Below are 22448 nucleotides of genomic sequence, written 5' to 3'. Positions count from 1 at the left end.
ATAACAAATTACGGAAAAACGAAGGAATAAAATGAATATTTGGCTAAGTGAGAGTCGAACTCGCATACGGAGGGTTCCGCACTGCCACATTTTCAATTATTGTTTTATTTTTAGTATTAGTAAACGGAAAGGATCTGACTCACCTCATATTTTTTAAAATATATGCAAGAAACGCCGCAAAATAGCGAATTCTTGTATGGCGACTTCCACTTATTTTCAAGCTCTTTCATTTTTAATATTTGTTGTTCTCTGTAAAAAAATCGAATATCTATCCATAGCGGTTCAAAAGATAGAGCCCTGTGGTAGACAGACAGACAGCGGAGGCTTAATAATAGAGTTCCGTTTTAGCCCATTGGTTACGGAATCCTAAAAATGCGGTGGACGGAGCCTTGCTTCTTTATTACCCCGAGGAACAATACTACTTACAACTTCTGAAACTTTTTTACCATCTTGCTGATAATGGTTTATTTTTATTAAACAGCTTTTAAAATAAAAGTTTGTAATCATAACTTTATAATTGTTTTGTGGATAATTAAGATTGTTGGGAAAATAAAACCCACAATTTAATAATAATTTGGGACATATTTTTGTTTTTGTGGCTTCGTAGTTCAACTATAATGTCACCTTGATACCATTGCACCCTCATAGCAGCGTTCTGACGTTTTCTACTTTAATTAAATAATGTGAATCCGTTGATCTTAAGAATAGTCATTGTCGCCATTTGTATCTGTATACAAATGGAGTAGATGTTTTACTTGGCATGGCTCTTTTCCTGTCACGCATGCTTCGCACGCACGGACATACCACCTGCATTTATGAATAAACTCACTGCAGTATTTTTATGGTGCGTGTGCGTTTAAAAAGATAAGGTACAAGCGGCAAGCGTGTGGGTAAAACGCGCGTGCGGGCGTATACACATATATGAAGGTGGTAGAACCCTTTATGGTTCGACTCCGGCGGCACCACTTATTTCTACCTAATAACAGCAGTGTTTGGCGCTGCTGTGTTTTGAAGGGTGTGGTAAGGGAGACAGACTTTTCCGGTGTCCTAGCTTAGTCCTCAGGGATAGCGGCGCATCTGTGGCCGACCACAGGTAGGAATATCTAATCCTATCTGGGGTTGATTACAGATGTCCATGGGCGGCAGTAGCCACTTACCATCAGGTGGACTGCATGCTCGTCTGCTACTCCTAAATTATAAAAAAAAAATACACGCGCAACAGGCAAGGCGCCCTTAAGGAATAAATCGTAATGATTTTATTATCACACCCAATATGTCTTTTTCGTGTCTAATGTATTCATTAGCGCTTCTGTACTGACATAATGTGGAAATAGGTGTGCCGGTAGCACTGCATACAAAGGACGACGCTACATACTTCCATAAAGTGTTATATACGGCCCAAGTTATTAATAACTCACTCTCACCCCATTACATTCGACATATTTAATTTCATATGCCATTAAAGGCTTGGAATACCCCTTCAAAGGGACGCACCCTTATATATTATTAGGCACTGGCGGCAAAATTAAATGTTCAAGGGCAAGTTAATTTGGGACGCCTTGTGTCAATCCGATGTCAGTAAGTACTTTACGCTATATTGCTGTCAAGTGGAGTCCGATTACAGAAAATTTCATTAATCACACATCGCACAGGCCCAAAATAATTGTATTTTTTTTATTTTACAAGGTTAGGTAAAGATCAGTTTGTCCTTGTAGTTCCGGGACTAGAATAGGGCTACGGTATCCCCTGCCTGTCGTAAGAGGCGACTAAAAGGGGGCTTCCGGGGTTGCGGGCGGAAAGAGTAGGAGCTCGAACCGTCCAGTAAACGACCTCGGGAAGAACGGCGGTATGTGTGGTCGCATGCCGCCGTAAACACCAGGTGTGAGGGAGGAGCGTAAACTGCTCCTCCTAGGGCAGAGCCCGACCGGGGCATCGCGCTCGGAGGACTCCGGTTGTCTTCCATCAGAGATCCCGGAGTTCTCCACCAAGCGCTGTGGACGGCCACGTCCCACGTCGTCGGGTACCTTTTGAAGGTTTCCCACTCGTATAGAAAAAAAAGGTATAGGTCAGTTATAGGCGAATAGACATATAATTTTTATATGATAAAAGTAAGAAACGAACATGCAGTCTACCTGTGGCAAGTGGCATCTACAGTGAGTAGATGACAATAACCAACAGCAAATAAGATTAAAATGCTAATTCCTAACTGAGGTCGGTCACAAAATGTCTTGTTACCCCTAAAAACTGAAATGGAACACGTACATTTGTATTTCATATACAAATATATTGCTTGAGATGTCTTGCAATGGATTTCCCTTGCGTATGGGTTTTTTGATGCAATATAATGTTGCTTCTATTAACGACATCTCTAATTCAATTTCAGGCTAGTAGATTTTTGTATCACAGTACACACGGATATGTAGTTTACTTGGTTTAATTTCGAAGTAACAACGGTTTAACTTAGGTTAGGTTAGACAGACTTTAAAACTTAAGCATTCTTTCTAACCTTGTTTCTTTGACCAATTTAGCAAGTGATAATTAATTTCGAATAGGCGCGCAAGTACAATAAGTCAGAGTACCTAACTTATATGAAATATTTAACTGTGAAAGAAAACATCGTGAGAAAACCTATATGCCTACGAATTCTCTAAAGTTCTCAAAGGTGTGTAACGTGTATGACTCGGCACTTGGCTAGCTTAGTGGGCTCTATGCTCTGGTATCTAACCCCCTCTCATTCTGAAAGACCCTTTTGTTATTGTTAATGAGGTCAAAACCTTCAAAAGGTACCCGGTGCCGTGGGAACGCACGTGGGAGCTTTTACCGCACTAAAACCCCCCCGGTGGCCGTCCTCTTCGCTGCGTAGAGGGCTCCGGGATCTCCAAAGGAACGCGACCGGAGTCCTCTCAGTGTACCGCCCCGTCGGGCTTCGCCAGGGTGAGCTTGGCACTCGCCACAACGTCTGGTGCGTACGACGGTATGCGACCACACATACCGCCGTTTACTTCTCGGGGTCGCTGGCCGGGCTCCCACTCTTGCCACCCGCAACCCCGGAAGCCCAATTTTAGTCGCCTCTTACGACAGGCAGGGTATACCGTAGCCCTATTCTGGTCCCGGAACTACAGGGACAATTCTGAAAGACCCACTCTCGTTCTAACCTAGCAGTGGGACAGTAATTACTTGATGGCGACGTAAAACATAACAAGACGCGTTTAATTCAGTCTTATTTCATTTTTAACTGATTTATTTACGAAATCCCTATTGTAATTTTAATGCGAAGCTCTTTGCGTCCTCTGAACGAGTTCTTTAGAGAATAAATTAGCAATACTTGAACCAAATTCTTTTTATCTTGCTGTACTAATGTAAATGGAGAGCAGTAAAATGAAAATGTTAAACGTGGACGTATTTCTACTTAATGTCCCTAGAAATACTTGTGTTACATTTTCAGATGAAAATAGTAAACGTTCGTCTAATTATTATGTGGCCTCTGCAACCCAAATGACAGGAACAAAATTAAAAAAAATAGGAGCTTACTGACTGTGATCACAATAACTTTCAGAATAGAACTAATTTAGAACTCTTTGTGTACTGTACCTGTAAGTTCACCCTTCAAACCAGAATGCAGTAGCACTGCATTCAACTACAATTTAGGGAAAGATACTTTTGAAGGTAGAATTGTTCTTATTCTAGTACGGAGACACCAATACCTTACCTATTTATGCTTTAAAACAACTGTATGAGGTGATGCTGTGTTCTGGTTGAAAGGGTGTGTAAATGAGGTGTTCTTACATGGGGTGTTCCAATTTAGTCCTTAGGGAAAGCAATGCATTTGTTCGACTTCAGGTACGACTCCATTCCTATCTATTATCGATTATAAATGCCAACTTACCCTCATGTAGTCTACATGCTCATTTTCTTCTTCTTATAAAAAGTTAATTAATATTGAAACCAACTCTACTGTTACAGTCTATAATTAACATCATATCACGCTAGTCATTTGTATAACACAGAACAGCCTATCACGTAATACATATACTGTAGAAGTGCAAGCCCACCCTTGCATATGTACGTACATACATGTATGTATTCGAACGCCCTGCCTTTTGTTAACAACGCACCCAGCGTAACAAGGCACCGCAATTAACTTTGCTTTGAACGGAAAACTGTGCTACATTACACGAGGTTTTTAAATCCAGAACATTTGTACGTTCGCCCTTTTGAAGTGTAATGGAGATATAGTACCCTTAGCATAGATTAGTAAAGATACTTCGCCGCCTTGAAATTGAATGAAGCCACAAACGGCTTATTAGTAAGTTCTTTTTTTGAATTCTTGACAAATAAAAACATTTTTAGAGAAAATTTACGAGTAAATAACTAATACTGCGTAATTTACATAATAAATAAAAAATTATTTCAAATATTTTAGGGACATTTTAGCACGGAGACGTGGCAAAACTTTTTTACGCAACTATTTCATTTCTCAAAATTGGGTACATTTTCTTGTTAGGAGTGAGTAATCTTTACTTATCTATGACCCTTAGTATGAGTTTTTACGGTTTACAAAAATGATTGTTTTTGTATTTGTTTACGTATTTCCCATACATTTCCAATCAGTCCTGATACAATCCGCTAGAGGCGCACATTTGTATCGCCCTTTTGAAGTTTAATGAAGATACAGGTAGTAATGACCTGGTATATTTATAACCGTTTTCCGCTAATTACAGATTATTTTTCGCTACATGAATATTATTGTGGATGTTAAATTCCTTGTTTATTTAGGGGTTTTGAAGATGGCGGAACTCTCTGTTATACGACTCCGGCTGATTTCTCCCTTAACACGTTAGCTGCGGAACGCGGCTTAAAACACCTCGTCCATGTCTGGTCGTTATAGCGGTAAGAAAAAACTTTAACTTCTCTGTGGTGCGAGAGGCATAACTTCCGTCTGGTTCAGTGTAGGAGAGTGATAACTATATGTTTGTGATGTACTACTGATTCCTAGTTCTATGGTACACCAAACTCATGTCGGGTTTGTTAGACCTCGTGCCGCACTGAACAAATAATAATGCTAACACAGTGCGAAACGAGGTTGCGAACGCCTCGTTTCCCCACGGACCTCGTACCGCACCCCACGCTAGCTTCATGTGGTTAGTGTTGTGCAACGCAGTCGAGGCTGCGCACGCGACGAAGTAGGACCGCTGTCTTTGTGTTGACAATCATCATGTCGAAACGTTGCCGAAAAAAGTTGATCATGGAGGAAGATGAAGAAAAACCGGTTGAAAAATCTGAGCCAAAATCAGAATACAGGAAGATATTTCAAAAACAGGTAAGTCACAAATATACTCTGTCTAGGTGAAAGTCCAGTAGTGAGACTTGGCAGGCTAGGCGTATATCCGTATAGTAAGAAATTACATTATAGATAATTACGTTTCCTGTTATGGTTCAAACAAAAGTTAAGTAGCTACATTATTGATATAGGAAACGTAGGCAAAATCGTTACCGAGTATTCCGATTACTCTTTACCCTAATCTACTCGCTCCTACTTTTCAGAATCCACTGCAAAGAAAGCACATCATCTCGATAAGGGTCCAAAGAAGAAGAGATGTGTCGGATGCTACGAAAAACTCCGCACATTCTTGACATGTCGTGAGGCAGACAAAAAAACCAAAAACAAATCTCACGGAATGCACTGTTTGCAAAAAACCATATTGTCTGACATGTTTCAATGAAAAACATCCATAACTTTTCCCCTTTTTTGTATTCATTCTGTCCATAACGTTGATAAATAAAAACAATAAAATAGAATCGATATTTATTTTCCCATCACTAAATTATATGGAAACATGCCATTTTTCAGTGCGGTCCGAGGTGCATTAGATCCCACATTTTATTTTACCCATAGAATCTAAACTAACTAATTTGACCAAGGGCGGCGGCAGATCTAGGTTAATCAACTCATTGTTAATAATAATCAAGATAAAAGCCGTCCATTTTGTCTTATTTGGCGCCAAAAAAAGGATTTTAGTCTCCTTCGGGCGGTGGGATTTAATACGCCTCGTGCCGCTACAATGTCGGGTATAGGACGAGGTTTAAAACAACTCGTAACGCAGTAATGGAAAGTACAGAAAAATCTGTGCCGCTGGGAACGTGTTAAACAGTGTTAAGCGCTGCTGGGTTTTGGTTTGAAGAGTGGTACGGGGGGCATCCTTTTTGTTCTCAATGGTAGCGGCGTATCTATTTATAAAGAAAACACTACAATTCCCTGTTATGGGTGCTATGGACACACAAAGGCGAGGTTATATCCTCGCCTTTGTGTGTCCATCCAGACCAAAACAGAAATACCTACAATTTATCATTTACATGTCCATTAAATGACCCGTCCTTTTCGTGGCAAACAATATGGTGGACGCTGCCCCATTATAATGTACTTTTATAAGTACAATATTTATCATTTTTACTTTGCATTATTATTTATAGGACTAAGTCGCTTACATTCGTAAAACCTTGCTTTCAGGTTATGTCTTTTTCAAAGGCCATAAAATGTCGGCGTCGAAAATATATGTAGCCTTACATTTATTACATACATTTTGAAAGTATATTCCAGCGATATACAACACGTGCTTGCCTTTTCGCTATTTGAAGCGTGTTTTACACGTGTCGTTGTAAATTTTAAAGGATATTTTCTAAAATTTCACCTACAATTTTGCTGTGCGAAATTAAAGTTGTTGAATTTTAAGAGACTTTAAAGGTGAGACTCTTTATGAAAACAGGTAACTTCTTGATGAATTTGCCCTAGAACCTAAGAAGGTGCAACCACCAGATCTAATTCTACATTACATGAGCTAAGTATATCTTGGTTTCAAGGGTGATTATCACACCACAGAACCATTTTATTATGTAACGGGTACTCACGATATGCGTTTTTAAATTTTTTTATTGCCGATATTTGGCAGAAATATATATGGCAGATATTATACATAGATAAAATAAAAGTGAAGTATTTTATCCATATGACATTGAATTGGCCCAAAAAAAACATAGTCATCCTTTCATACAAAGGCACTACGTATAGGTAGGTAGATTTTCAAACTTAATTGATTAGGTCTACAAAAATTCGTGGGGGCAAAATATCAGGGACGTTCATGATCCTACCTACGACACTGATTTTAAGGTGTAATAAATCGTATAAATATACCAGAAGAACTCTTGAAAGTAGCTTATGACCTTTAGTGACATATACGCAAGCAACGGTAGGCAATCTAATCCTTTCTCAATTGGATCACAGAGCGACCGACTCCCTCGAGTAATTCCATCTAATATTCAGTACGTCATATTTGTCAACTATGTTATACATTGGTATACCCAAACGGAATAACTTGTAAATTATTTATTAACGTAGCCCTCAGGCCCTTAAGTTGACCATTCGTTACGTAGACGAAATTACCCGATAGACTCCGATCTAATACATTTGTGATAAAAGTAAAACTGTAGTTTTATAACATTTTCAAATCTTACTTCTTATGTCGTTCAAAATATGTTTATTTTTTATGTCTGCCTGTCTCTTTGAACGGCCAATTTTTGAAGACGACTGGGTAGTCGTCTTCAAAAATTGGCCGTTTTTTTGCCTAAAAGTTTCATCTAAACCAGGGTTGGTTTAGATGAAACTTTTAGGCAAAAATATAGAACTCTAATAGAAGTGATATTATGATATAACTTAATCTGTTAAAAACACTATAAAATTAAACAAAAAATCAATTTACCACTATTTAAAGTAAAACAAAACTAATACAATTAACACAAATATTTTATAAATAAAATAAATGAGCCAAATCTCTGCCCCGTGGAAATGTTCCCAAGATAATAGCAGCATTACCTCGCTGAATTGACAAACTAATTTGTTGGCCAAGGTAACATCCAGCTCTTGGGTCACCGGAGGCCTCAATCAGGCGCGAAGACAATTCTTTATAGAAATGCTTCGCTTCTTGTCCTCAGTGATATTAGTTCTTTCTTACTCGAGGCAACCGTTAGAGACTGACTGAAAACATAAAATACAAAACATAAATAGAAAACATAAAATAGGTACATACAGTACGGTAATCTCAATAATATTTGGGATTTACTACAGTTGTCCATGGGCTGTAATATGGTTATATCATCAAATTACTGCCTACTCTTTTGATACTTAAAAATATTTTGAATGTAAACTTTTATTGCAGCAAGCATACACTTAGATTTTATTCGCTATGCTAGCAGCAAGATATAGTTATTTATTTTATTTCTGTACACACATGAGTTATAACCACTGTATCGCCTTTTAATCAAACCAAAGGTTACTTTACCCAATATTTACGTAGTGCGGCAGGGGAAATTAAAAATATGTGTTCATTGTAACAGAATTATTGATTTCTAAATGTTTTGTATCTGATGTACTATACTATACCAAAAAAAAGGATGTAAACATTGGCTTTATTGTCGGTTTCTGTCAATTTTGATACTCATTTTGGTTATTTACAAAAAAACTAACTATACAAAATCTTTTTTAGGTTATATTGATAAGTTTGTTGGAAAATAAAAAAAGTTTCTACGCATTGAAATAAATTAATATAAATATTTATATACCTGATATCCACCATAGGTATATACATAAGTATACATACCATATATACATAAGTATCAGGTACCTATGGTGGAAGGTTATCCTTCAAATTTAAACATAGCAGCTTACAAGTAATTAATTTAAAAAATCAAAAAACCCGACTGCCCCAAAAAGGCTGATGTAGAATTTCCAAAAGCAGTGAAATAGGCATTTCATTATTTTTATCCAGAAAGCCAAATACAAAGTTTCATAGTAGGTGTCTGCTTCAAAAACAAAAGATCTTCAAACAATATTATCATATTTTATCCTCGTAGTGCTCATTTACGCTATATAAAGAACCTATGTGTAAAATTCCAACACGCTTAAGTTCAGCGGTTTCCCTTTGCGTTGATCTCTGGCACAGCAACTCTCTCATTTAGTCAGACAGTCATCTCGATGTGAATATACGAGTATATATGTACTAGCTAACCCGGCAAACATTGTGTTACCATATAAATAAAAAAATGTTAAGGGTGAACAACCCTTATCACTTAGAGGTAAAAAAAAATAGATAGTGGCCGATTCTCAGACCTACTGAATATGACTATAAAATTTGGTGAAAATCGGTGAAACCGTTTCGGAGGCGTACGGTAACTTAAACGAGAATTTTATATAAAAGATATATTATATAATGTATGTGTAATCTCCTCTTAATTTCCTTTATTTTGAGATCCTACTCGATAGGTTTGATGAACTTTTTTTAAAACGTGATACTATTTCGTGAAAAGGTCCACCATTTCCGGTCTATAAAATATATAATTTCAGTATATTCAAAGTTTCGGTCATTATTTTACCTCGTTAGAGGTAGAATTTCATTATTTTTATCCAACAAGCCTGATACAAAATTTCATAGTGTTTACTTCAAAATTTACGGTTGTTCAAATGTACTTTTAACCCTTATTTTACCCTCTACGGGGTTGATTTTTCGGATGGGGATAAATAAGTGCGTCCTTGTTCCTATCCAGAAAGCCAAATACAAAATTTTATAGTAGTTGCTTCAAAATTAAAGGATTTAGAAAAAAACTGTTTTCCCCTATTTTACCCTCTTAAGGGTAGAATTTCCAAAAGGCTTTTCTTAGTACTTATTCACGCTATATAGAGAACCTATGTGCAAAATTTCAGAACTGTAAGGTCCTTAGTTTAGGGTGTACGTTGATTTCTGAAAAATGAAAAAGTCATTTAGTTAGTCAGTCAGTTTTTCACCTTGCTGTTTTATATATATACAAATATGTTTTTATAATCTCCGTTTAATTTCCTTTCATTTGATACCCTACTCGATAGGTTCGGTTAACTTTTTTTTTTAAATTTCTTACTATTTCGCGCCAAAAATCCGCCATTTTGATTTTTTTTTTACTAACACCTATCTAAGGACACTCGGGTCGTTGAGACAAATATAATGACACTTTAACTGTTGAAATTCATCGAGCCGTTTGTTAGATCGGATCAAATAAAGAAAGACAAACATACAAGATACGCGCGAAAAACATAACCCTTCCTTGGCAGTCGGGTAAAAAAATCTGCGTGAAAATTGCGGTGCACAACTTCCATGTTCTACGCCTAAAATTGCGGTTTGATGGTGTTGCCGTTGAGTTGAACTATGAAATGTCTAGGCAGTACCATATATAATATGCTTAATACTGTTGTTTCTTTTAAAGGAGATGCTGATATCCAAGGAGCACTGCCGGGTTCAGCCGCTAAATGAGACCCGCTCCGCGACATCGCTGCCGCACGCCAGACTCGCGCGGACACCTTCCATCTCATCCCAGAGCAGTCTCGACAGCGGGACATCTAGAGCTACGGTAAATTACTCTATTACTATTATAATTATTATTATTATTTAAATATTGATATAAAGTCTTATAGTGTAAAATATTTTAGATTTGAGAACGTAGATTCGACTTTTAGACATTGTTTATTTTCATATGTTAATATGGAAAAAATCGAAGTCTATGGTTCACTGTAAATTATATTGCCCTATCAAAGTCGTGATTTACGCCCGATATTAATTATAATCAATCTATCCAATGTTTTACCTCTCCAAAATCGAAATTTGTCAATTTCTTCCTATTAAAATATCTAATTTCCGATTAGTTAATTAATAATAACGGGCGTACCTTATTTTATTCCCAGGATAAACGAATAATACATTTTAATTATCTTGTCTTCGAAAGACTCGTAGAGCGAACTCAATGGCTTTCAATAAGCACAGAAATTATATTTATGCTCACTTTGAAACTATGAAACAAAGGATTCCTATAACTAAATAAAACGTAAGCTGAAAGCTTTGTCGTTGATACTAGCTCCGCTTTTCAGTGATTATGTCGGGAAAGTTTAATGGGCGAGATAAATCATAGTACTCGCTCAGTGCTAATGACCTCAAGTATAGTTAATATGCTCAACCCTCCACAAAGCGCTCATGAATTCCTATTTCAATATGCAAGCCGCAATTCTGAGAGAATTAATTATGAGATCCAAACAGAGTTAGCCCCTCTCGTTTCGTATGCAGTTTGCAAATGTACAGATTGGCGTGAAAAGCCGGGAATTTCCGTTCATATTGCCACGGAGATATGACAATTTTCCACCCAAATAACCCCTTATATTTTTCCCAACAATTGGTCCCTAATCTCACAGAAAATCTCCGCTCTTTTCAACACGTTTGTTAACTTTGGTCCGCGATCATTATTCGCACTGAGATCGTAATAAAAGATACAACGATACAATGAAATACTTCGTGTAGAAAAGGGCAATCGAAACTCCACACGCGATTTCGAGCTAAAGTTCAAGACAACCATGAATAATAATGTGGAAAGCATGACGTAATAATAAGTCTAGTCTAGCCATGCTTTTATTGGCCTAATATTTAATTTTACACGGAATACATACAAAAGTAAGAGTTTATTTCATCGATAGAGAAATAACCAAGGATAATATGTCCGTATTCTTCAGTAAATCAAAATATGGGTAATGATTAATTAAATCCAACGCTTGAAAGACATTTTTTATCACTAGAAAGGTTTAGTACTAGAATTAAAATTACAACGTACCTGAATCTACTGGAATTATAACTGCGAGCTCACTAGCAGACTGAAATTTCCTAGACACGTAAAAATGGTCAGTGTCTTGGAAATGCACGTGTCCGCACGAGCAAAAGCCATGAATTTATAGTGCCTGTGACGTGATGAATTGTGATGGGGTGTTTATTTGTCTATCCAGAGTCACCGCGGTTCATCACCGGCTATCCGCACGTTCGCACCAGACGGCCGCACCCTCGAAGCTGGAGTGACATGTCTGCCGCGGTCTCCGTCGCCGCTCCGCGCTGCCTCCCTGGACGTCCGGGCGGCCCCTCTCGCGCATGGATCACTTGCTTCTCTCGCGGATTCCCCCGTGCCGTCGAGCCCGCGGCATGTCCCACCGAGGTGCTTGTCGCCGCTGCTCATGCCGCCAAGGTGAGTTTGCTGTAAGAGAGGCTTTAAGAAGTCGACAAAGATATTCAAACATAAAAGGACTTCGAAGATCGAAGATTCGAAGAAGATCATTGTAAAATAATATCCCTGGCTAGGAGTTTTACCCAGAAATCCCTACGACTGCTATAGGTACGAATTTTATTAGGTAAAAGTCGTGGATCTTCTTGGTTTTGACTGCTTCGATGCCATTACTATACTTTGCTGTTCATACTTTAAGGCGCTTTGATAAAGGTAAATTAGGTATACTTATGACTTTTCCTGCTTAGTCCTCACAGTTTAAAACGAAATCAAGCTTGACTGTGTGCAAATACCAATTTATCAATCAGGTGTGATTTAGAAATTAATAATGTCACATTTAATTTGGTGGTGGTGACCGTTTTAAAGGCCACAACCACCACTTAGTAACATAGATTTCAAATTTTCAGAATTATTCAAATATAACGTTTAGTATGATAAATGCTAAAAACGGCTAAGTTTTTAAATGTGAAGAATCTAACAAAATACTCTTTAGAATGGCCAGTCGGAATCCTAGTAAGTTTCAATAAGCGGATCTGCGTGGAAATCAATCTGTCGGAGAGGCTCAGTGGCGCAAATTGGAACAAACTCAATTTTCACCCTCCATCCGAACCCGCTTCCTCTGACTTTGAACTTGTCGATAAAATACATGTGACCGACATATCGTTTCCTACTACATTTTACGTATAAGTATGGAAATAGGGAAATTAGCGCGGAGTTCCTGTTCTCAATGTACTTTTTGATACAAAATTAATAACACTTTGATATTTTATAATTTGAGTGATAATAAGCAAAAACCAGCCGCTGTTAATAAAAAAAAATATAATATTGCGTTTCTGTGAACAGTGTATAAGATAAAATTCGTCTTTTATATCCGATAGCGGAAGGTAATGTTTTTCGAGCATATTTCACCTATGTATCACTCTTTGGCACGCCCTACACCAGTTCGAATTGATGGATTTTAACATAGGGGGTGTCTTTACAGCAGGTACCATAGACTAAAATTAATAAATATAAATTAATAATAGGTAGATACCTACTTTGTTATTTCTGCAAAGGCAAAGGGTTGTGTAAATAGGTAAAATAAATTGTAATTTAATCAACTTAAATAGGCTTTCAGTTTTTAGAAGTTTAAATAACTTATGTGACTTATATGAAGATGGATATGGATATATATGGATTTAGATAACGCTGCTTAATTTTAGCAAATCCCTTGAGCGCTCACGATCTCAGTGCAAACAAATAAGTCATAAAAGATAAATTAATAGCTGACGGAGTAATTTTGTCGTAGACAGGGGATGATCATGTCGTAAGACCCGTTGATTGGATTTCAGTCTAATAATAACCCTGACTAAATATAACATGACAATGTTTGTGACAGAGTTTGATGTGTGGATACAGGCTAGACTACTTGTACTAGGTATATTTGGGACTAGGTATGCCTGTTCCTAGTATTTAAAAATACGTGATCCAGAAACCTGTTCCACCTAGTCCCATAAAGTATCATTATTTATGGTTCATGTACGCGACACGCGTACAATCTGATCTCGGACTAGGTACTTATTCTTGGACTAGGTACATATTAAAAGCTGGACTAGGTCCGACCTAGTCCGGTAAAATACCTAGTCCCTGAACCTGTTACAGTATATACGCTTCACCTTTAATACAGGCTACATGTGTTTTGTTAGCAACTTAACATAATATTATTTGAGAAGGTAGAACCCATTTTGGTTCGACTCCGGCGGCACCACCGCCACACCTATTTCTACCTAATAACAGCAGTGTTAAGCGCTGCTGTGTTCAGGTTTGAAGGGTTTGGTAAGGGAGACAGACTTTTCCGAGGCGTTCCAGCTTAGTCCTCAGGGGTAGCGGCGCATCTGTGGCCGACCTCAGGTAGGAATATCCAATCCTATCTGAGGTTGATTACAGATGTCCATGGGCGGCAGTAGTCACTTACCATCAGGTGGACTGCATGCTCGTCTGCTACTCCTATATTATAAAAAAAAAAGACAATTAACTACGCTGATACCTACACTACACGAAGTATGGCTATAGGTACCTATTAAAATTTATTGCTTAAGTTATGGTCTCTGAGCATTAAACGAAAAATAAAACTACTTATTATGGGTCTGCGTTTATTCTGATATTGATTCTAAAAGGAAACTACTACTTTCTCATGTTAATAAATTAAGTACAGGAGTATTTAACATGAACAATAGTTTTTTCAGATTTGGAAGAAAAGAGGGCGTATATATTTTTCGTTTTATTTTCTGTATGTACGAGTATGTACGTTCACCGATTACTTCGCAAGAATAATAATTGATATAAATGTTGATTAACTATTTATTTCTGAAGTCCTTGCTCATATTGGACACTACTAACGTCGTGATCCAGCGTAGTACCTACCTATATGTTGGGAGCCGACTACAAGTAGTAAACCACCTTCAAATAATTACCTTGGAATTCAGTCATATCTCTTTATGTTTTTCCGAGTAAGTAGGTGCTACCTATTACGCGCACACTGTTTATGATTTTGGAAAACCTAAACTCCATACTTTTAGGTGAGAAAATGATAATTATGAGAATAAATAAATTAATTGATAATTGCAAAGTAATATTAAATTCATATTATGTTGTGCATATCATATCTACCCTTACCCAATTAATTGGTACATCCGCAATATAACGAGGAAATGAAGAGAATCTCCCAATTTAATTAATTATGAAACACGTTCAAGCTATAACGTCTGGTCGTTACCCGTTACTCCGTGTAGTTAATATTTCATGTTCATAACCGAAAGTTTAATGATATAGGTACAGTCAGCTTCATTAGTAGATGGGTAGATGAAAATTCCAAAAATATCTATACACGGACAGGTTTATAAGTAGCTAAAAATCCCTAGCTAGTCGTAATTATATGAACATCGTAAAGCGTCAAAATTTAATGATAACTAATGCGTCAAAAGTAACTGAACTCAGTATGTGCAAACATGGATAAGGTCACTATATGATAGGTATGTCACTGTTCAGCTACTTTTGACACTGTAGTGCTCATATACCTACTTTTGAAATTTTACGACGTTTATCTAATTCCGTAGATTAGTAAAGATTACTCACACCTAACAAGAAAATGTAACCAGTTTTCAATTGAAATTGTCACTGTCATCTATTTTCGCGTTTGAAAAATATTAAAAAATGTAGTTTTGAGATCATTTACGAATGAAACGATATTTATCCGCACTTTTTCTTCGATTTCGTGTCGGCATTGTTCCATGGCTTACAGAATTGTCAGCTGCTTAAGCCATTTAATTGCTTCCTTCAATTACAAGGCGGTGAGTTATTTATACTTATCTATGATCAAATTATGGTTCAGCTACGTCTAAAAGTTTCGGTATAGTATAGGTATTTTTGAAACCTTAATCTGTTCATCTACTTTTGGGTCTGACTGTACGTACTGCATGAATTAATTATACCATTTGACGTGTTATCGCGACCGGCTGTGATAACACGAAACTGCTAGTAATTTCGGTAGGTATAAAGTCCATTACGTACCACCTACTTATGTAATGTTAAATGTACGTAATATGTAATCATAGTTAATCAAATGGAATTGATTGCGTGTGTTTTGTTTTCACAATACCGAAATGTAAAATTATATGATCTACAGAGACTATAGAACCGATATGCATGAAACTTTCATTAAAGGGTGAGGTGAAAATTTTAAAGTGTCTAAAGTTTCTTTAAAAGCAACCCCATAATCTTAAAAATAATCAAAAATCATCTGCTACGCCTATATTATAAAAAAAATCAAAAACCCTGATCATTTATTTCTTTATTTATTTAAACGTTATTGTAACCACTTACAAAGGGTGAACTTAACGCCTAGTGGCATTCTCCACCAGTTAACCCTTGTTGATGAAGAAATTATGTGGTGGGTGATACATTAAAATAACTGAGAAAACAAATGCAAGAAATAAATGTATATGTATACGAAAAAAAATACATTTAGAAGGCGCGAAATTTCACAAATAAAAGGACGTTTTTTCAACGCCTCTTTTTGGAGACTATAGGTATACTAAACCTACTTTCGGCTTAGTCACGCCGAAACGCAAATCATAAACATTAAAATGACGCCTATAAAAATAGCTATTATGTACTTGGTAGGCAAATGGTCGTGAAGAAAATTAATGGGAAAATAATTGGTCAAATCTACAATCAGTGCTCGCTTTGTTCTAAGTGGCTTTATGTAAGTGACTTAATACATTCGTTTTGCCGTGTGATTTGCTGACATGTAATACGTGCGCCTTTGTGGCGCCTTCTTCGCATAAATTATGTCCCATGCGAATGGAGGACTAATTTTATTGCGTCTACAGGTTACAGTTATGAATCTGCACGTATTGACGATTTGACGATATTGACGTATTGACGACCCGCCTGGCAGAGCGGTCACCATACCGGTCTGACGCGCAAAGGGTCCGGGGTTCGTTTCCCGGCCAGACAGATATCTAAATGATGAATTTAGATTTCTATTTCTGGGTCTGGATGTTTGTGAATTTTTGTGTATGTGTGTGTCCATGAATGTTAGAAATTAATTATCACTTGCTTAAACGGTGAAGGAAAACATCGTGAGGAAACCTGCATACCTGAGAGATTTATAAAAAAAAAAAAAAAAAAATCTTAAGGTTATGTGAAGTCTACCAATACGCACTTGGCCAGCGCGGTGGACTATGGCCTAATCCTTCTCATTCTGAGAGGAGACCCGTGCCCAGCAGTGGGACAGTAATGGGTTGATGATGATGATGATGATGTGTGTCCATGGCCACAGGGAATCCTAGTGTGGGGCTGTGAGTGTAGAAAGCGTTTATTGAAAGCGTTTTTTATTATTTTAATATGTAAGGGTTCTTGTCACATAGCTTCATCGACAAATTTGCTGCATCGTCCAAAACCATATAATACCTAAATAGATATGTAATCATTCTAGTTATGTCTATCCGCTTACTCTTAGACCGACATTTCTGAAAACTGGCAACGCTTCTGTGATCGGCTTAAGGTAGAAACTATTTTATATGGAATTCATAGATTTCTATGGGTAGGGAGTAGGGACCTCTGCAAACTTGTTTACTACTCCAATCTTAAAAAATACATGTGGCACTCGGAGACTGCCGCGGAGCTATTGCATAGCATTTTTTATCAACTTATACAATTACGATTATATATTTATTCTATTTATGCAGTATGCAAATCTCACCGCTGCCGGTCGTAGTGGGGGGTGTTAGGTTTTTTCGTTACGGAATTTCTGGATTCGGTCTCCACGCTCAAGGCCCGCGATAGAAGCTATGCAATAGCTTAAAAAACATTCCCTTTCTTTTTCAGTGTCGACACAATGCTGTGTCAGTAAGAACCTCCATAGAACGAAAAGGTTTTAAGCTATGAACCACTACACTTACGCTATTAAATGTGTCCTGAAGGTTTATTAAGTGAATATGTCATGACGTTTTTATCCACGGATTTTGCTGACCAAGTGTTGTTTAGTAGACTTTTCATAACTTTGAGAACATTATTGACCTGGAACTACCAGACATAGATACTCGTACCTATAGATCACAACATTTTTATTCACCTTTATTGTACCTTATTATTCTAGGAGGATAGACCGAAGCAACTCCTTAGTGGAAAGCAGCAGTGGTCTAGGACCTCTCAGCCCTGGAGCATGCGCCACAATCAACGCCCTGGGGGCTCTGCAGCCAGATCTCTACACCAAGCGGGAAGCGCCCCTCATGATCGAGCTAGAAGGGGCTGGACCTTCGCTCGGCAGGATACACCTGCGGCTGAAGTACGACTTCGATAGATCTGATCTGGAAGTTCATTTGATTGAAGGTGCGGTTGTAAACTATTATAAAAGTATAATTTTGTTTTAATAAGGTATATGTTGTTGCCAAAGAAGTTATTACGCGATTTTTGTATTATCCGTCATCATCATGAATTCTTCAATTCAATTCAATTCAATTCAATTCATTTATTTATTGCAGGATAAGGTGAAATACATTATATATGGAATACATTAGTTTTGTGCTCCTATCCTAACCAAAAGGGTATGCAAATATGACATAGGTTTTAAGGTCAATAATTCTAATTAAAATTACATTAAATTAATAATATTGAATTAGAAAAGGATACAATTTCTTTAGTCCAAAATCGGTCAAACTTTCAAAATAAGAATGGTTAATTTATATGTTTATGTGCATACAGCACCTGAACCATTGCATAGTGGATAAATAACTTTGACCAGATACCGCTTATTAATAACTGTCTGGAATCATACAGTTTCATCAATGATTCAATTTAACATCAGATGAGCAGAATGCTCGTTTGCAACTTCAATTTCATAAAAGATAAATCTTTCCAGCTCACGACCTAGCCGGCTACGAAGCAGGTGGGTTCAACGACCCCTACGTGCGTGTGAGCCTTCTCCCTGAAGTGGACACCCGCGTGAGACAAACGCCAGTGCACAGGAATGAGGCAAACCCCTTCTTCGACCAGCACTTCAAGTTTCCGGTGTCGCATGACGAGCTCAGTGACAAGACGTTGCTGCTGCAAGTGTTTGATTATGACAGGTAACCGGCTTGAATACAACGATGATAATTACAGAAACTGTTATAGTTTTCATCAATATTATGTAGATGTTGTTGGTCGGCTGTTGTTCTTCATAAACGAATCACTGCGAAATTTTGGTAGGTCATGAATATAATATGTAGACAAGGACATTAATGACTTCAGCGAAAGTGCGGATGTCCGGATTAAATTATAATAGGTATTTGAGAAATATCGATCCATCCACTTTTTACCGGCTTCAAAAAAGGAGGTAGTAGCTACCTAGGTACTAAGTTTGCTGAAAGCACCTATGTTATAAACCATTCTAGAGTTAAATTACTTTTTTATTTTATCTGGAATAGTATCGATAATCACATTCCTTTTGTTCTCACTCATTCATATATCCAGCCATCTCATCTCATTACACTCATCCAGTAAATCCAATTGGTATAACTTCCAGATTCTCACGCAACGAAGTGATGGGATCAGCGAAGGTGCCGCTCTCCCGTGTTGAAGTGGCTGGTGGTGCGGAAGTGTGGGCGGAATTGTCACGCGAGAGGCGTCCTCCTGAGGAGTTGCAAGAGCTGCTGCTGTCCCTCTCCTTCCTGCCGTCAGCCGAACGCCTCACTGTTGTCGTTCTGAAAGCACGTAATCTTCTACCACCACAAGAGGGAAAGGATGCGCTTGGTAAGAGAGATAATTAGGTATTTTAGAGTACTTATTTTACGAATCATATCCATCCAAAGAACTTTAGAAGAGTTTTAGACAGTCCCTATGTTCATAATCAAAATAAATGACGATCGTGTAAAGCAGGTAATATGTTAAATTGTTCGTGTCTAATTATGTGCGTCTTAGACACATACTATTCAAAATACAAACCTAGGTATTTTTGGTTTGGGTAGCGTTCACTTATCTGTCAAAAATGCTATTTCAGATGTGTACGTGAAGGTGTATCTTGTCGTGAATGGCAAGCGAGTGAAGAAGAAGAAGTCGAACAGACGGGAGATAAACAATCCTGTGTGGAACGAGGCTCTGTCTTTCAGTCTGCCGTCCGCCAATCTCCAAGAGGCTTCCATTGAGGTAATAAAGTATCCGCGAAAGCTTGATCATTTAAAAATGTCGCTACGCTTAACAGCTTAGAGTTAATATGGACTATGTAGACTACATTTAATTTTACAAGAATGTGAAGAATGTAAAGAAAAATAACTAAAGCAAAAGAACACTGAACAGAGTGGGGGCTTGATGGAGTATTAATTAAGTATTTAAGACAGGTCATGAAGTAAGTAAATAATAAATATACTACAAAAAACGTCCGAATTCAGAAGGTACGAGACTGATTAGATTGGCGTTATTGAGGGATCATTAGCTAAGTATTATTCAACTAAAGTCCGCGTAAAACTGCTAGTCCGCTCTGAATATAGTAATGAATCGCGTCGGCATAGCAAATTGTTTGACTACACCTGCTCGCAGCAACTTTAGAGCGGACTAGCAGCTTGGTGAGGGCTATACGTAGCTACCTACATAGTTATGGTGTTTCGATGTGTCACTTGGCATGCAATAAACCTTTCACTCTTCCCAGGTGTGTGTAGTGACGGGCGGCAGCAACAACCTAGTGCTGGGGTGGTGCTGTGTGGGGGCAGCCGAGCCCGCGGCGGAGGGCCGGCACTGGGCGCAGATGGCGCAGGAGACACGCAAGGCCGTCGCGATGTGGCACACTCTCAGATAGACTGGCAACCGCGTGCGCTGGCCAGATATGATCTCTTACCAGTGGCGGATTTAAAAAAATTAAGGTCTAGGCTGTACAGTTTTTGCCGCCCCTGCTTCTACAATTGTCATTTTTTTTTTGCTCGTCTCGCGCGCTCGTGACACGTTTAAGGCAGGATCGAACTAGCAAAGAAAATTCGGTCCCCAAATTTGCCGCCCCAAAAATATGCCGCCCTAGGCTGAAGCCTACTCAGCCTGCTGGTAAATCCGCCACTGTCTCTTACTCAGATGTACTCGAAACTATTCTGTATATCTGCGTCATTTCATTAAGAAGGGAGTTTGACTGCGATTCAACCGCGCCCTCGTAGTAATTAATACCGCGCTCTATTGAAACAGAAATTTCCAATATATCAAATAATTCGGCATAACTACTAACTAGGGCTATTCTTTAAATATTCCATGATATTTTAAATATGAATGTTTCCCTTTAAATAGCATTTAGGCCATGACCACCTAACAGTCAGACACTAGCGCATTAAGTGATTATCGCTTGTGGAGCTGTAGGTATTCCATAATGCCCAGTCTATTGATGAGCATTTTTGTCAAGCAAATATGGCCATGTAAAGCATACTTAGCCAAAATTCTGGCAAGGAACATTAAAGAATATGGCTGCATTATTTTTCTTGGTTTGTGGAAGGACGTCAACATCGTCGTCTTTTCATTGGTAGCGTAAAGGAACGAAAGACCTTTATGAGACGAATTAACACTTCTCTCCAAGTGCTCATGTTAAAGATGTCACTGCGGTAGTGACCACTTACTATCAGGTTGGAGTGTAGGTATGTCCAATGTATTACCGCTATAAACGAAAGCAATCGGTATTCTCATTCTTAATGTACCTACTGATTTTGAAGTAGATCCATGACTATGCCGTACCTACGTTGCCTGAATCATTATTTTGTTGTTTCATAGACGGAATGACGTTACCACATAAGGCGAATCTTATGTAAATTCCCGCAATACTGGCCCATTTATAACTTGCTTATCCAAGTCAACTAACATAACGACTTCTGGCCGAGCAATGCCATGTTCAGTTAAGTACCTACCCCTACGAAATATTACTAGGTATAAAAGTACTTTTGATTTGCTTCACTTTCTTTTTTGTTTTTACATAATAAAATTATTTGTCTCTTAGGCAAACTAAATAAAAAAACCCTAAAGGAATTTAAATAATAAACAACGACTTGCGTGTGGAACCTATGTGTAGATTAAAAAAAATAAGTACCTACCTACTTTAAATGTTATAGAACTTATAGATTCTATGAGATTAAAAGCACAAGTAGATTTAATCACTTTTATGATTATTGTTATTGAAACAGAGATCATATCTGTGTCATTGCATTACCTTAAATTTATTTAAGACACAAGCTAATATTTTAATAGGTAAGAACAGTTTAACTCTACTTGCAATAGTTGTTCACGTGTTTTATCTAAATGTCCAATACTAACTGTGGGCTCTACCATTTCCCAGGCCTTTTTCACATTTCAGTGTTTATAGCTGTTGGTTATGCAGAAATATTGTCAGTGAATGTGAAATCAGGAAAGTTTTAAAAGTAGTTAACTCTTTTTGGTTTTGGACCCTACCGGAAAATAGTGCACTAAAACAGTGTTATGCTATGTTCATGGTTTGAAAGGTCTAGTAAGGAGTGGATTTATACGAGGTACTCGCAACCAACTTCAACTAGCGATGCACCTTTGGGACTTCTAGAAGTAGAGGTACCTACCAATATCCTATCTGCGGTTGATAACAGACAGCTACGGCAGTGTATGCGAGTCTTGACACTTATCAGCTGGGCTGCATGATGCTATAAAAAATAACACTAACGGCTATAAGCATCGATAAGTAAAAAGGACCTATTCTATCGTGTTAATTGTATTAGAGGAACCCGTTTTTATGAAATGTATCTAGATATGAATATATAACTTAATAATCATAATTTCCTTGGAGATTTAGACTGTAAGTAGGTATATAAACAGCCAACAGACAA

General features: G+C 37.7%; 2 protein-coding genes across 7 annotated transcripts in view; both read left to right on the top strand.

The window, feature by feature from the left end:
* LOC140752015 (synaptotagmin-5) overlaps positions 1-21700 on the top strand; it is a 64490-nt gene extending 42790 nt beyond the window's left edge. For all 6 annotated transcript variants that reach the window (XM_073086186.1, XM_073086187.1, XM_073086188.1 and 3 more), the window contains exons 3-9: positions 10285-10428; positions 11843-12075; positions 17753-17985; positions 18515-18722; positions 19160-19386; positions 19634-19779; positions 20279-21700. In XM_073086186.1, coding sequence (XP_072942287.1) covers positions 10285-10428; positions 11843-12075; positions 17753-17985; positions 18515-18722; positions 19160-19386; positions 19634-19779; positions 20279-20425 — 1338 coding nt within the window. In that variant the 3' untranslated portion in view covers positions 20426-21700. The remainder of the gene's footprint in view (positions 1-10284; positions 10429-11842; positions 12076-17752; positions 17986-18514; positions 18723-19159; positions 19387-19633; positions 19780-20278) is intronic.
* Positions 16690-22448, top strand: part of LOC140752016 (para-nitrobenzyl esterase) — a 211306-nt gene continuing 205547 nt past the window's right edge. Inside the window, exon 1 of the mRNA XM_073086193.1 lies at positions 16690-16915. The gene's annotated coding sequence lies outside the window, so the exon portion shown is untranslated. The remainder of the gene's footprint in view (positions 16916-22448) is intronic.

Source organism: Epargyreus clarus, unplaced genomic scaffold (assembly GCF_041222505.1).
Source record: "Epargyreus clarus isolate Ecla_fem2 unplaced genomic scaffold, WU_Ecla_fem_2.2 ptg000023l, whole genome shotgun sequence".
Classification (NCBI taxonomy): domain Eukaryota; kingdom Metazoa; phylum Arthropoda; class Insecta; order Lepidoptera; family Hesperiidae; genus Epargyreus; species Epargyreus clarus.
The sequence above is the reverse complement of the archived record's forward strand: the minus strand, read 5'-3'. Positions and strand labels throughout refer to the sequence as shown.